This window comes from Pseudonaja textilis, chromosome 15, assembly GCF_049901715.1.
Source record: "Pseudonaja textilis isolate UNSWEBS1 chromosome 15, rPseTex1.2, whole genome shotgun sequence".
NCBI classification, from domain to species: domain Eukaryota; kingdom Metazoa; phylum Chordata; class Lepidosauria; order Squamata; family Elapidae; genus Pseudonaja; species Pseudonaja textilis.
In genome coordinates, this window is record NC_142004.1 from 41,467 (window position 1) to 54,890 (window position 13,424).

Genomic DNA, 13,424 nt, shown 5'->3' on the forward strand with positions numbered 1-13,424 from the left:
GGCGCGGGCGGGGGCTGGCACCGTGGACCGCCCCTTCCCTGGCAGCCGAGCTGGGAGGGCTCCCTTCAACTTGGGGAAAACTCCGCCAGGAGTTGGGAGGGAGGGAGGGGGCGGGGCGGGGGTGGTCCTGCCTGGCTATCCTGCGCGGCGCAAGGCGGCTCCCCCTCCAAGCGGCGGCCCGACCCGAAAATGGCGCGGGGGTCGGCTGGGGGCCGGCGGCGCTGAGGGCCATGCAGCGGCAGGAGGCGGCTCGCAGCGCGTGGCGGCGGCGAGGTGGAGGCGGCGTTGGAGAAGCAGCAGGCTCGGGAGAGCCGCCACTCGCCCGGGTGAGCCGCGGCGCGGGACCGGCCTAGGGCTGCTCGCCCCGAACAGGGCGCGCGAGATCCGGCCCGCGGGCACCGGCAGCTCGGCCCCCCTTCTGGCGCGGCCAGGCAAGAAGGCAGGCAGCGCGGCGGCGACCCCCGAAAGCTGGAGCCGGAGGCCCGCGAGCGGGGAAGGCGCCGGGGTCTGGCGGCGCTTCCCGGCGGCGGCGTCCCCTAGTCGGCTTGACTTGGCCGGTTGGTTTGCGCAGCCAGGTGCGAAGTCTGCCCGAAGGAGGAAAGGCTTGTCCGCCAAGAAGGCCCCGGGGGCGGGCGCGGAGAGCTGCCGCATGCAGCCGCTTCGGCCGGACCCCGCATCGGCCTTTCTCGGCCGCGGCTGCTTGGAGCCGAGGGCGTTGGGCTCCGAGGGGCGGCGGGCTGCCCTCGATCCCTCTGCCCCCTTCGCTGTGCCCAAATCCTGGGTAAGCAAGGCTGTCCCGCCCACTGTCTCGGTGGGCTCTGGAAGGCCTGAAACGTCCCCTTTGGCTGCAGAAGCAGCGCCGCCTCGCCCACCCGCTTGCCGAGGAGCAGCCTCAGCGGCCTCTCTTGCAGAACCTGCTCCCTGCCCGACTTCAGGTCGCTTGGAGGGCCGCCTGGCCCTTGGGGAGCTTGTTGCCACAGAAGCCCCCGTGCAACAGATATATTTTCCTTCCAACTCATATTTGGGGAGCCCCAGTGCTGAATTGATTGAGGAAACGCTCTTTTCTCCCAAGGTGTGATGAGGAGGTGGAAGCTTGCAGAGCTGAAGAGCTCAGTCTAAATGACCTTATTCAACCCTGAGTGAAATCGAGTTGTCATTTCACAACTGGGGTGATGCTCTCCGGATAGTGTTTTATTGCTACTCTAGCCTGTCTTAAACAGCTCTCCCAGGAAATCCCGCTATCAGCCCTTTTGTCTATGTAATCTGGAGGGATTAAAAATTCAACAAAAGATAAAGAAGGAATTTTTCTTCTCTTCATCCTAGTTACCTTACTAGTTTCACTCAGGAAGTTGTTGCTCCTCCTGTCCAAGATCGTTGTGCAGAAAGAGGGAGGAGAACAAAGCCATATTACAGCTTTCCCTTCATCCAAGGAACACCAGGGGAAAAGACCCAGGGGAACTGCCTAGGGGGTGTGGGGTGGGTAGGCTTCAGGCCTTGGATGGCTGAGAGATCAGCTCTCTTCCTGCTGTGAGAGACCTTCCCACACAGAGAGAATGAGGGGCGGATCTGAGCTTTCAAGTCAAGAAATAAGCTTCTCTCTTTGGGGCATGAGGGAGCGATTCCCTGAAGGACTCTGGTCTAGTGGTGGGCAGCTTATAACTCCGAGTGCCCCGTTTGGAGAAGTTAGCTCCAAGGGAAACCCAAAAGGGAGACGGCTGCTCCAGGGCAGAGGCAGCATCCCATGGCTTCTGTGCGTTTGCCAATAGCACAGTCTCTAAGTGAATGCCCCTTTCCCCTTGCCAGATGACTCTGTTTGGGTCAAAAAGCCTTGAGGATGAGGGGTCCAGCGGGCCTGCCCTGAGCAAGGCTGAGTTTGTGGAGAAGGTACGACAGAGCAACCAGGCTTGCCACGCAGGGGACTATCATAGAGCCATCCTGCTCTATGGCGAAGCCTTGGGGGTCGATCCCCAGAACTGCATCCTCTACAGCAACCGCTCTGCAGCGTACATGAAGATCCAGCAGTACGACAGAGCTCTGGACGATGCCAACAAGGCCCAGCTTCTGAACCCCAAGTGGCCAAAGGTAGGCATGTCCACGCTTAAGCTTGTCTAGGGAGGTGTGTGTGTGAGGAACAGAGGGTGGGACCCCCACAACTCCGGCTCGAGGGACAGGAGCATCCTACCAAGGTCAGGAACCTGAGGGTGGAGCAGGGCAGCCCACATGGAGAGCCATCTGCGACCCCAGTTGATTTGCCTTCTTTACCTCGAGGTGGACACCCCCAGGTTCCTGAACCAGCTTCTGTCCCACCATCTGGATACCAAAACGACCTTTGAGTCGATCTCTGGAAGAACTCAGGGAAGTTCCTGGGATCAGGTGCTGACCCTCCCTTCGAACTCTCTTGTCAGAACTGCCCTGAAGGCCTCCCTCAGAATGGCTGTGATTCACCCCAGAGCCTGTGTGTTTGTGTGTCAGAGTCCGTGTGTTACTGAGCAGGGGCCTTTGGGAAAATGTGCTTCCCGCTCTCTCCAGAAAGCGGCTGTGGCAAGAAGGGGCTTCCCAGCAGGAGGTGTGTGGTGTCAGTAAGCCCTGCCCATGGAGCTGGAAGCAAACTTAGAATCCTGCTTCCCCATTGTGCATGTTTTCCTTTAATTGCAGCCTTGCCACACTACGCCCATCAGGAGCAGAGCAGAGAATAGCAAGCTTTTAATCCGATGTGGCTTGAAACAGAGTCCCTCTGCCTTCCTGGGCACCCTTTCGTGGCTTGCGTAGCTCAGTTATTTTGTTGATTGGCTCATGTATGTTGCCCAATTCGGTGCACCTCCTTCCTGCAAAGTGGAAGAACAGCCAGCTGAGGAAGGGGGAGGAATGCTGAGAGAGAGAGAGAGAGAGAGAGAGAGAGACAGACAGACAGACAGCTGTTGTGGTGGGAGGGATGGGTGGAAAGATTTGGCTCATGCGTACTTTGTCAGGCAGCCCTGGGAAGTCTCTGGGATGTGAATCCAGTTCTGTGTAGACAGCCATTTTCTGCAAATCCCTGACTCTTGAGATAGCCAGAAACAAAATGGGAAAGGGGTCTTTAACCAGGACATAAAAGAGGTGTTTTCTGGGGGAATATCCAGTTGTAGCTTCCTCCTCTGCAGAATTTTGGGGGCCTTGCTTTTACCATTATAATGTCCTGTAATTTGCCACTGCTTAGCCCATTGGGGAGGCGATAAACCAGCTGCATAGGAATTCTCTAGCTCAGTAGAGTCCAGAGGAACTATGAGCATCAGCCGTGATGTGTGGAGAGAGCAGAGGAAGCTTTGGGTTTTGTTCACCACTGGATTCCACTGTCACTTTCTCTTCTTCTTCTTCCACCTGAGTGTGCAGGGGAGACATTTTCAGCTGCTACAGATCTTTGCTCCTTGCCCTCTTTTGTTGCTGATGGACTGCAGGGCAGGAAGTGCCTTGCAGGGAGGCTCATCAGATTTCCCCTTCCTTTCCGAGTTACCACATTCACCAAGACCCGTGGAAGCATCCAAATGTCTTCCCAATGGCGAACAACGCCAAAGAGTGCTTCCCTTCCTGTAGGCATCTGAGCATTTCCCCTTTGCATGGACTGGAGTGGGGGGCAGGAGGCTTGCAATTTCCTTCTGCAGTTTGGATTTCTGGGGTCTCAGATGGGGGAGGGCAGTTTTCCAACTAAGGCTGGTTGGTCGTCCAGCTTCCTTTTCCATGGAAAACAGTTTTCTTCTCCTGCCTCAGCCAGAAGACGTGGACGTGACTCCTGGGACAAATGCCTTCCAGGGCAACCTGAGTCTCAGCCTTGATCTCCACGTATGGATGAAGAGGCTAAGCAGCCAGGGTGGCCAGTGCCTGGAGGAGCATCCCTTCCAGTGAGGGGCCTCCCATTTTTCTCCAGAATGCCGAATACTTCCACGTCTGAAATCTTTAAAAAGTTTCTGAATGATGGTAACCACTGTTGCCTAGACAGAAAATGAATGGTTTTGGAGGCCTCCTATTTAGGCTCTGCTCTTCCTGGATGCTTGTTGTGGTCTACAGATTTTTCTTTGGAAGCTGTTGGCCAGGATCCAGGTTGTTTAAATAGCGGACTGCATTAATAGTTTATCTTTTGAGAAAAGCATCAACGCTGGTAGTTGAAGAATCCGCAGTGATAGTTGTCCAGTCGCTGGGATGATGGCTTCTTTGGCTCTTGTTGCTTGCAGTTGCTTCTGAGGGTGGGCTGCCCCTCTGCCCAGCCTTTTGTAGGGCTATGGGGGATCCTCAGGTCATCAGCCATACGCTCCTTGGGGGAAAGGAGGGCTGTACAATGTTGTAAAAAGTCGTGCTAGAAGTGCGAAAGTCTCCGTTAGATCTCAGGGTGATGCCAAACGCAGTGCTTGGAGAGCTTCTCTCCCCAGGGAGGCAACTCCATGACTAGGGACACCACCATATGAAAGCCACCCACCATCCAACCAGGAGGGGACAAGGCTCGGACTCTCTCTGTGGCCTTCTGCCTTCTCCATTTGGGAGCCCCAAACGATCAGGGTTTCCATTCCCTTGGGCTGAAAATGCTTCTGGCCCTGGAAAAGGAGAGGAATTGTGGTCAAGAGCTGCAGGTGAGACAAAGCACTTTGGCCTTTCCTTGGCAAAAGGCCGTCAGAACCCCTGCAAAAAATTTCAATACCAGCTGATCTGAAGATGTCTTTTGTGGGCACATGGTGTTATTCAGACAGAACGGGGGTCCCACTCGGTGTTCTCGGCTCTTTCTCTGTGTCCTGATTGGAGCAGAACCCCCATCCCATATGCCTTTGCTGGCCCCTCTGGGGTCCTCCGATATCCTGACAACCCCAAATGCCTTGCTTCTTTCTCTGCTTTTTTTTTGGGGGGGGGGTGTATGGCCCAGGAGAACAAGACCTCCCCTTTGCCTGCCCCCCAAAAGGTTCAACGGGCGCTTTGAGAAGGGAGTTGCTTTGCCCCAGAAAGGGCCTGGCTGCCCAGTTCAAAAACCATCCTGCTTCCTCCAGGAAAGGGGAGGGGAAGAAGAGGAGGAGGAAGGTTGTCTTCCAGGTACCCCTGCCCTTGCTTTGTCAGCTCCGCAGCTCTGGTTTGGTCCCTCTGGTGTTCTGCTGAGGCAAGCGTCCTCAGTGGGCCGGGCCAGGTGGAGCTTCTCTTCCTGAAGTGCCAAAGAAACATTTTTGGCAATGAAATAGGAATAATGTTTTCATGGCTTGCACATGGGTGCCGAAGAAAGAAGTGACAGCTTCTTGGATCAGATACGTACTGACTGTGTGGACAGAAATAAGAAAGGGGAAGGCTGGGCCTGGGGGCGGGGAGGGGGGAATGGATCTAGGTAGATAGAATTAATGCCCCCCCGTCTCCCCCATGGATCTGTTTTATAATCTTGGCTACCACAAGAAAGCTCTACATCCTTGTGGACACAGTCAGGGGAGACTGATGCTCTTTCCCCCAGGTTTCTTACCTCCTCCTCCTCCTCCTATCTCCCTGTTGTATAAAACCATGGTTTTCTGTGTTGGGAAGTGAGTTCTTCCTGCACAATCTCCATGATCGGATTCAGCCTCCTGCTAACATTGGGAGTCTACCCTGCTGTCCCTGTGGGAGCCTTGCATGTCGAAGAACCAGAGAAATAATGGGGTGTGGAGCAAAGGAAGACAGGGTAGTTCTCTTTCTGCCCCTTCCAGCCCAGCAGTTTGGAATGTTATTTGGAAAGGAATATTTGGGCTTTTTTGTGGGTTTTTAGATTCCTTGGTGTCTCTGGGTCTGCACTAGAAAGAAAGAGTTGGTGCTTTGGGGTTCAAATCCTGCCAGAGCTTCTTCACAGAAACCTCTGACTAGCAGGTAGTTTGTGGAAAGCCCCCAAGAGCTGAATGCACTTGCTGAAATGGAGATGGCCAAGATGACTCTGGCCACAGAACAGTAATTCCCCCCCCCACACACATGCTGATTCACTGAAGCTGGACTGGCCAAGCTATCGTGATTCACGGCTTCTGTCCTGAATGGACTGGACAAGTTGGCTGAGGCTGCATCTTCGGATTTCTGAAGGGGACGGTGTGAAATGCTTCGGATGGTTTTCAGGCTTGATTGGAGCAGTCAGAATGCCTCTATGGTGCCAGCTTACTTCAAAGTCATTCTGACATGTCCAGACTGAAACGGATTGCCAGCGTTGCCAATGCTGGCCAGTTGCCTTCCCAGACTGCAGCTGCCCTGCTGGCAGTCCCGAGAAATGCTAGCAGTAGTACTCGTTGAAGGAGAAGGCTCTGTGGCCTTGAAGGCTTTGCCTGTTCTTTGAGCTGGACTCATGGGGAAGAGGGTGCTGGATTGGTTGAGGCCCACAAAGCAGCCCACAAAGCATTGCATTACCACCTGTCCTGATGTGCCCCATTGAGGCCAAAGGTCAAGGTTGCACATTGGGGCTATTAGAGAAAGAGTCTTCAGGGAAACTTGCTGGCCCCAGGAAGATGACCGTGAGTTTAAATTGTCAAGTGTTGTTAATACTGCTGGAGAGAGCCTTGCAGGAGAACAGAAGAATCCAGAGGAAGCAGTGGTAGTTTTTTGTTTTTTTGTTTTTTGGTGGGGGGAGGGCATCTTAATTCAGTAAAGTTCTGGCTCTGCTGTACAGCTTCTTTGTTGACCTGCGCAAGATTTTTCTGTACTTTCCAAAGACTGACCTGCTTCCCACAGTGGTTCTAGGGCAGGTTCCTTCACCACTCCAGGAACACCTGAGCCTTGGCAAAAACGCCTTGCTTTGCCTCCCAAGAGTCTCTCTCTCTCTCTGAACCCTGAAGGACAGAACTAGACCTTGGGCAGGCTCCTGGCGTTCTGCATCACTGCTGCCTCGAATGGCTGTGCCCGCTACCCTCCGTCTCCCAGAAGGGTGCCCCTCCGGGGTGATCCCAACCCAGGAGATTGCTTCCCCAACACACACACTGCGCAAGAGCCAACCGGAGAATATGTCCATCAGGCCTTAGGTTGCTCTTCCATGAAGAAAATTGGTCATGAATAGTATGAACTGAAAGTTTAATAAGACTGTTTTGCTTTTCTGGGAAATCAAAAAGAAGATGACCGAAAGGAATTAAAACAATCAGCATACACCAAAATATTGTGGAAATGCTTTGAAAGCTTGCCAACTGTTGCTTGCCAACAAGATGGAAAGGTGGAGAATGCAAATCTCTCTGTTTGGCTTTCTGCTCTACTCATCTCCAGGACTGCTGGCTTTGTCACTGTTTCAGGCTGTTGTTGGTGGGTAAAAATGGTGGAGACCAGCAGGATTCACAAGGCTTCCTTTCAGCAGGTCTGGGCCCAGGAAGAAGCCTAGGCAACACCCCTTCATTTTGCTGCACTTTAGGCTGGGGGATCTACAGTGACTCAGAAGCAAAAGGACATGCTCTCAGTGCTCAAAGCTTCTTTGTTCCTTGGGCCTTTTGTCTGGCAGGAATTTGAACAACCTGCACAGTGCCTTGTGCCAGCCAGGCTGTGGTGGCCTCAAGACTGGCAGGGAATGTGCCAGGTCGCTGCTGGTATTTCTTAGCATTGCATCTTGAGCAAAGGCAGTTCTTTGTATTCCAGAAAGGAGGGCCTGTGTCATTACCCTGCCTCAAATACAGTGTTTAAATTGGGTGGGGAAGTCCAGGTGCGGCTAGTCTCCGCTTGCTTTATTTTATTACTGGGAAAAACTGGCTAAGGTGGAAATGGCTGCCTTGGGGCTGAGTCCGGGACCAGCAGCTTTTTCAGCAGACCGACAGTAGGTGAAAGTCCCCTCCCTTGACCTGCCTGTGGGGTTTCTGTTCTGCTGTCAGCAAAAGTGCAGTTCTTTGCTCTGCCTCTCTCTTGGGCAGAGAAAATTCGAAGCTGTGACTGGGTCTCTCTGCTTTGGCCTGTGCTCATAGAGAGGTGGGTTGTTGAGGTGTTAGATGAGTTGTGTTCAGTCCAGTAGATGGAGAAAGTGGGAAGGGGCTGACGGTTGTGCTGCCCCTCCCTTCTTGGCATACAGTTGATCAAGAATGCTGGGAATCTCTGATTTGTGGGGGTGGGGGTGGAGACATGGATGGTGGAGGCATGTGCATATCAGTTTGTGAAGTAGTCATGTGACCACTGGCTAGAAGAGTACGCTTGGTGCCATTAGCCTTGAGTTGATCTTAAAATCCAGTGTTTGATTTGCCCACACTTGAAAGTCAGATGTTCTTCCATCCTGGGGGAAAGACCTGCCTCACCACCCTTTTGCATTGGGTTAGCCTTGTGGCCCCATGTATTTCCCATGAATCCAGCCAACGATTGCTTAGCAGCCTTGGCTATTTGGGAACTCAGTCCAATCTCTGTGTGTGACATCTGTCACTTAGATGGCTGGGTAAGTTAGACTTTGGGCAAGCTCCAGAGGGATGATGGATCTCAGAGTCTCCCATCCTGTGTTTTCTGTTGGGCTGCCGGTGGTTTTCTGGTAGGAGCATTGAAGCTCATTTGCCCCTAGTTGATGTTTGTGGGGAATGCTGTCTCAAGAACTCATTGGGGAGTGCCTGCCTTTGAGTCCAGCTTACTTCCAAATTATATGGACAAGGGGTTGCCATTGCAGCCTTCTTCTAAGGCTGAGAGAAAGGGATGGTCATCCAACCGGCTTTGTTCTAAAGCAGGATTACAGGCCAAAGTGGTTTTTGTTTTGTTTTGTTTTCTGCTGCCAGTCAAACACTTTAATCCTGAGACCATTTGCTGTCCCGGAAAAGTCACTTTATGCCTTGCTAACCAAAGAGTTGTGGCAGGAGAAAAAGATGCTCAGACACGTGGAATTGCACCGGTAGAGCTGGTATAGCCCTGGGCACAGTCTGGGTGGCCTCAGCTGGGTTTGGAAGCTAAGTGAGTTCTTGGCTGGAAGGTCACCAGGGAAGGCCAGGGAGGTGGGCTGCGCAAGGTTCGGGGAGAAGGCAGGGCAACTTCAGGAGCTGAGCTCGAGGCTAAGAGGCCTTGGAACCAGGCAAGAGAAGGGGCCCCACTGCTTGCCGACCAGAAGCCCGCTCAGAGAGGCTGCAGAGGCAGGGGCTGGAGGTACTCGGCAAGGGGAGCCTTGCCGGACCGGAGCTTTCTGCCCCGTAGTGGCTTTGGGTAGATCCGCGCACGGCGGCTCAGAGAGGATGGCCTCCGTGGGCCGATGCTTCAGCCGGCCGTCGGCGGAGCCTGCCCGGAGGACCAAGAGCAGCAGCGCCCCTGCTCTCGCCACGCTGCGGGCCGGGGAGCGGCGGGCGCTAGGGCCGGGCGGCTCCGGAGCGGGGCCGAAACAGGCTGTTTGCCTGGACGACGGGGGGCGGGGGGGAGGAAGTCATTAGTGCGGCGGAGGGAGGAGGCGCGGCCGAGCCAAGAGGCGGCGGCGGCGGCGGCGGCGGGGAGCCGCGGAGCTCCCTCTGGTCGCGCTCCGGCTACCGACCGTGCCAGGCGCCCGGCCGGGGCTCCCGCGCGCCGCCTCACCGCGGCCGCCGCCTCTCGTGCCGACGGAGCAGCAGCAGGCTGCGGCCGGGAAGGGGCGCGGCGGCGGGCGCGCTGCTGCCGGGGGCGCTGCCCCTCTCGGCTGCCCTGAGCAGCGGGCAGCGGCATGAACGGCGGCCCTGGGGAGCGCGCGCCTGTCCCCGCCGCGCCTTGATGTCCGAGCCCCGCGCTCCACAAATATGATGAAATGGCAGCCCCGGAAGAAGGTGAGCCCGCCGCCCCTCCGCGCCCGGCGGCTCCGGGCCTTTGCCTTATAAGGCCGCTTTGTTGCCAGCGCCACGGCCGGGCCGGCAGACCGGGCGGGGCATCCCCCGGCGGCCGCGGATGGCGCGCCTGCTTCCCGGGCGGCTTCTGCGGCGTCTGGGCTGCGCCGCCTTTGTTACCCGCCTGCGGTTTCCGCCGCCGGGGCCACAGCTCGCCAACGGAGAGCAGCGCTCTGGGCCGGTAGCGGTGCTGCTGTCAGCCTTCGGATCCTCCTCCTGCTCGGGGGAGGCGCCTTGCTTTCCGCCGGGGCCGCCCAGGTCTTGTTCGATCGGAGGCGCTTCCCTTTGGCTCGGCTGGCTGGGCCGGGGAAGCAACTGGACAAGCGCCGCAGGTGCCGGCGGAAGGAGGGCGGCCGGCCGAGCTGCAAGTCCTGTGCGCTGGCCTGCCCGGAGCCGGAGGAGGGCGAGCCGGTGCTCTGCTTTCGTGGCCACCTTCCCTGAGCCGCTCGGCAGGCTGCTTAGCCGTTGCCGGCCGCCGCGGGGCCCATGCAGGCAGGTGGAAGGGTCCGGGTGCCCTTTGGGCGAGCCATGCTCTGGCTCTTTCTGGGTTTATGTCCGTAGAGATCTCAGTCATCCAGGTCATAGTCGTCTCAAAGGTTTCTTTTTCAAAAGGCAACTGCACTGTTTCCCCCCCCCCCCTCAGGAAGTAGTAGTTATGGTTAGGATACCCTTTATTATCATTTTCTGCTGTGAGCACACTGGCACACATTAAAAATGAAATTCTGTTACCTTACTCTCAAAATAAAGTACCCATACATAACACGCATATGCACATGCTGTATACCGCCCCCCCTCCATTTTTGCATAGGTAGCACAGTTTTCTTCTTCCTCCTCAAGGAACAAAACAGTTCAGTTGCCTTTTGAAAAAACACCTTTGAAACTCTCTGGGTGGTTAGCTCTGGCCTTTGACATGTTTGCCTTATTAATTTTGTGTTTTCTGTGTGCATAAGAGGAAAATAGTGAATTACTCTTTGTGTTGGAACCAGACTTCAGGAAACATTCAGGAGACCATCCTGTAATGCCCAGGTGTAAGCCGACCTGCGTGGCTGGGTGCAATTCCCTAGGGCCTGGAAGCTGACTGTTCTTGGAGGGATGAAGGTGACTTGCATTGTCTCACACCACCGGATGGAGCCCCTCCCCCCAAGTACTCATATGAGGTGCCTTGGGTGGAGCAGTTTCACTTTTGATGGGGCATCTCACACTCTCTGATCTGTGGCTCCCATAAGAAGTCCATCCGGCATTCTCAAAAGATTGGTGTCCAAGGTGCCTGTTTTACAGGTGCTGATGACAAGCTGATTCCGGGTGTGGTCTCGTGGCTGTAACACTTCTCGGCCACCCAAAGTCCATGCTGTGAGTGGGCATTGGGCAGGAGGTTGGCTGTTGCTGGGCTTCTGTTGGTGAAAGAGGGGCCTGTGTGATGTGTGAGACTCTGGTGGAAATGTTTGTGACTGGCACTTTGCCAGTAATTAACCACCAGAAAACCAGAGATGAAATCTATGGGAGCATCCCTAGCTGCCCTTTTGCTGCTGCTCCCGACTTGGCTTCTGCTTGCTTTTGACTGGGGAGATTAGATCCTTCTCCTTCCTGACCTTCTTGTTGGTGTTTGGGAGGCAGGAAGCAAAGCATCTTGACACTGCCTCGCTAGGGGGGATGTTTCCCGTTTTTGAAAGAAGAGAGGTGTCCTCAGAGCGTGGGGGAGTGTGCTCCCATGGCTCCTGCTTTATGCTCCTTCCTCCTCCATGGTGCTGCCTCCTGGCAAGCCCCACCCCCACTCCTCCATTGGTCACTAAGAAGCGCAGATTGAGGAAGGGGAGCAGGAACCTCCGTGTTCGTATCCTGCAGCTTAAATTTTGGGTCAAGCAGCAAGTAGGAGCAGGGGAGGAGGCTCTTTCTCAGCTCAGCATTTGTTTTTCAAAGCCAGGTTCAATTAGCCCAACTGATTTGTAGCTTATAGTCTGCCTGGCAAGACATTTTGTGGCCGATCACGCTCAGCTTCACTTAGAGCAAAGTGTCTAGCTGTGGCTTTCCCTCTTCCCGAGCCCCGAGTCTGAAGAAGCCTGTGTGGCCTCCCTTTTTCCAAGAACATCGTCCTGGCATCTCTCTTGAAAGGCTGCGCCAGGCAGGGATGCCAGCTGAGTGTCAGGTCAGGATTCTGGTGGGAGAGGATCTTTTGAGAGTCAGGGCAAGCTGAGGTGGAGAGTTTTGCTTTTGGGATGCTGAATTTAGCTCAAAAGCTCCGTTTTTTCAAAGCAGACAAGTGCAGGGGTTTAGAGTGGGGATGTCAAAGTTAAGGCTGGGGGGGCGGATCCGGCCCATGGGGTGCTTAGATCTGGGCTGCCAGGCTGCCCTGAAAACAGCAAAGGATCAGCCCGTGGTGCCTCTGCATCCCTCCCGAGCTCCTTTTCCCTGGCAGAGTTGCAGGAGGCCAGCCCAGCCAAAATTGGAGCTCACGAGGGCCGTGCGCGTCCCCCAAGCTCCATTTTTGCTAGCAAAGGGTTTCAGGAGGCTGGCCCAACTGAAGATGGAGTTGGCAGGACTCCCAACAAATCCACCCCCATTCAAATCATAAGTCTCTAGCCGCATCTCAGAGAAAATACTCCTTTGGTCTTTTTAGCTGCCAGGAGTTTGCAAGGGCCACGCAGAGCACCCCAACCCCCCTGAGCTCCTTTTCCCTGGCAGAGGGTTGCAGGAGGCCGTCGCAGCCGAAAATGGAGCTCAGGAGCCTGTTCGCTAGCAGAGCGCTTGGGCCACACAGGCACCCTGCCCCCCACAGCATGAGTGACGTCAAGCTGGCCACACACACTCTGGCCACACACACCTGGCCCACACGAGTCAAACACAACCCTGATGCAGCCCCCAATGAAATCGAGTTTGATACCCCTTGTTTAGAGCAATGGGACAGTCTCTGCAAAGGCATTCTGAGTCAGTAAATAAGAAGGCCTAAGACATCTGATACTTCCAAGCTCTTGTTTCTCCCATCACCAATTAGAACAGAACAGAATAGAATCTCTTTATTGGCCAGGTGTGGTTGGACACACAAGGAATTTGTCTTGGTGCAAATGCTCTCAGTATACATAAAAGAAAAGATACATTCACCAAGAATCATAAAGTACAACACTTAATGATAGTCATAGGGTACAATAAGCAATCAAATCATACTAGGAAAGAGTCCATATAAGGATACAAGTGACAAAGTTACAGTCATACAGTCACAAGTGGGAGGGGATGGGTGATAAGGAATGATGAGAAGGTTAACAGTAATAGTAGTGCAGACTTTGTAAATAGTTGGACAGTGTTGAGGGAATTATTTGTTTAGCAGAGTGATGGCTTTCGGGGAAAAACTGTCCTTGTGTCAGTTGTTCTGGTGTGCAGTGCTCTATAGCGTCGTTTTGAGGGAAGGAGCTGAAGCAGTTTATGTCGGGGATGTGAGCGGTCTGTAGGTATTTTCGCAGCTCTCTTTTTGACTTGTGCAGGATATAGGTCCTCCATGGAAGGCAGGTGGGTAGCAATTGTTTCTTCCGCAGTCCTTATTGCTCTCTGGAGTCTGTATCTGTCCTGTTGGGTTGCAGAGCCAAACCAGACAGTTATAGAGGTGCAGATGACAGACTCAATAATTCCTCTGTAGAACTGGATCAACAGCTCCTTGGGCAGTCTCAGAGCTTTCTGAGTTGGTGCAGAAAGAACATTCTTTGT

General features: G+C 54.5%; 1 protein-coding gene across 6 annotated transcripts in view; it reads left to right on the forward strand.

Moving 5' to 3' along the window:
* The first annotated feature begins 182 nt into the window (after window positions 1-182).
* Window positions 183-13,424, forward strand: part of TTC28 (tetratricopeptide repeat domain 28) — a 32,630-nt gene continuing 19,388 nt past the window's right edge. For 2 of the 6 annotated variants that reach the window (XM_087912924.1, XM_087912926.1), the window contains exons 1-2: window positions 183-326; window positions 1,804-2,082. In XM_087912924.1, the coding sequence (XP_087769050.1) occupies window positions 231-326; window positions 1,804-2,082 (375 nt within the window). In that variant the 5' untranslated portion in view covers window positions 183-230. Of the gene's footprint in view, window positions 327-1,803; window positions 2,083-9,309; window positions 9,675-13,424 lie in introns of those variants that run through there. The other 4 variants (XM_026719483.2, XM_026719485.2, XM_087912928.1 and 1 more) reach the window with 3 other exon arrangements.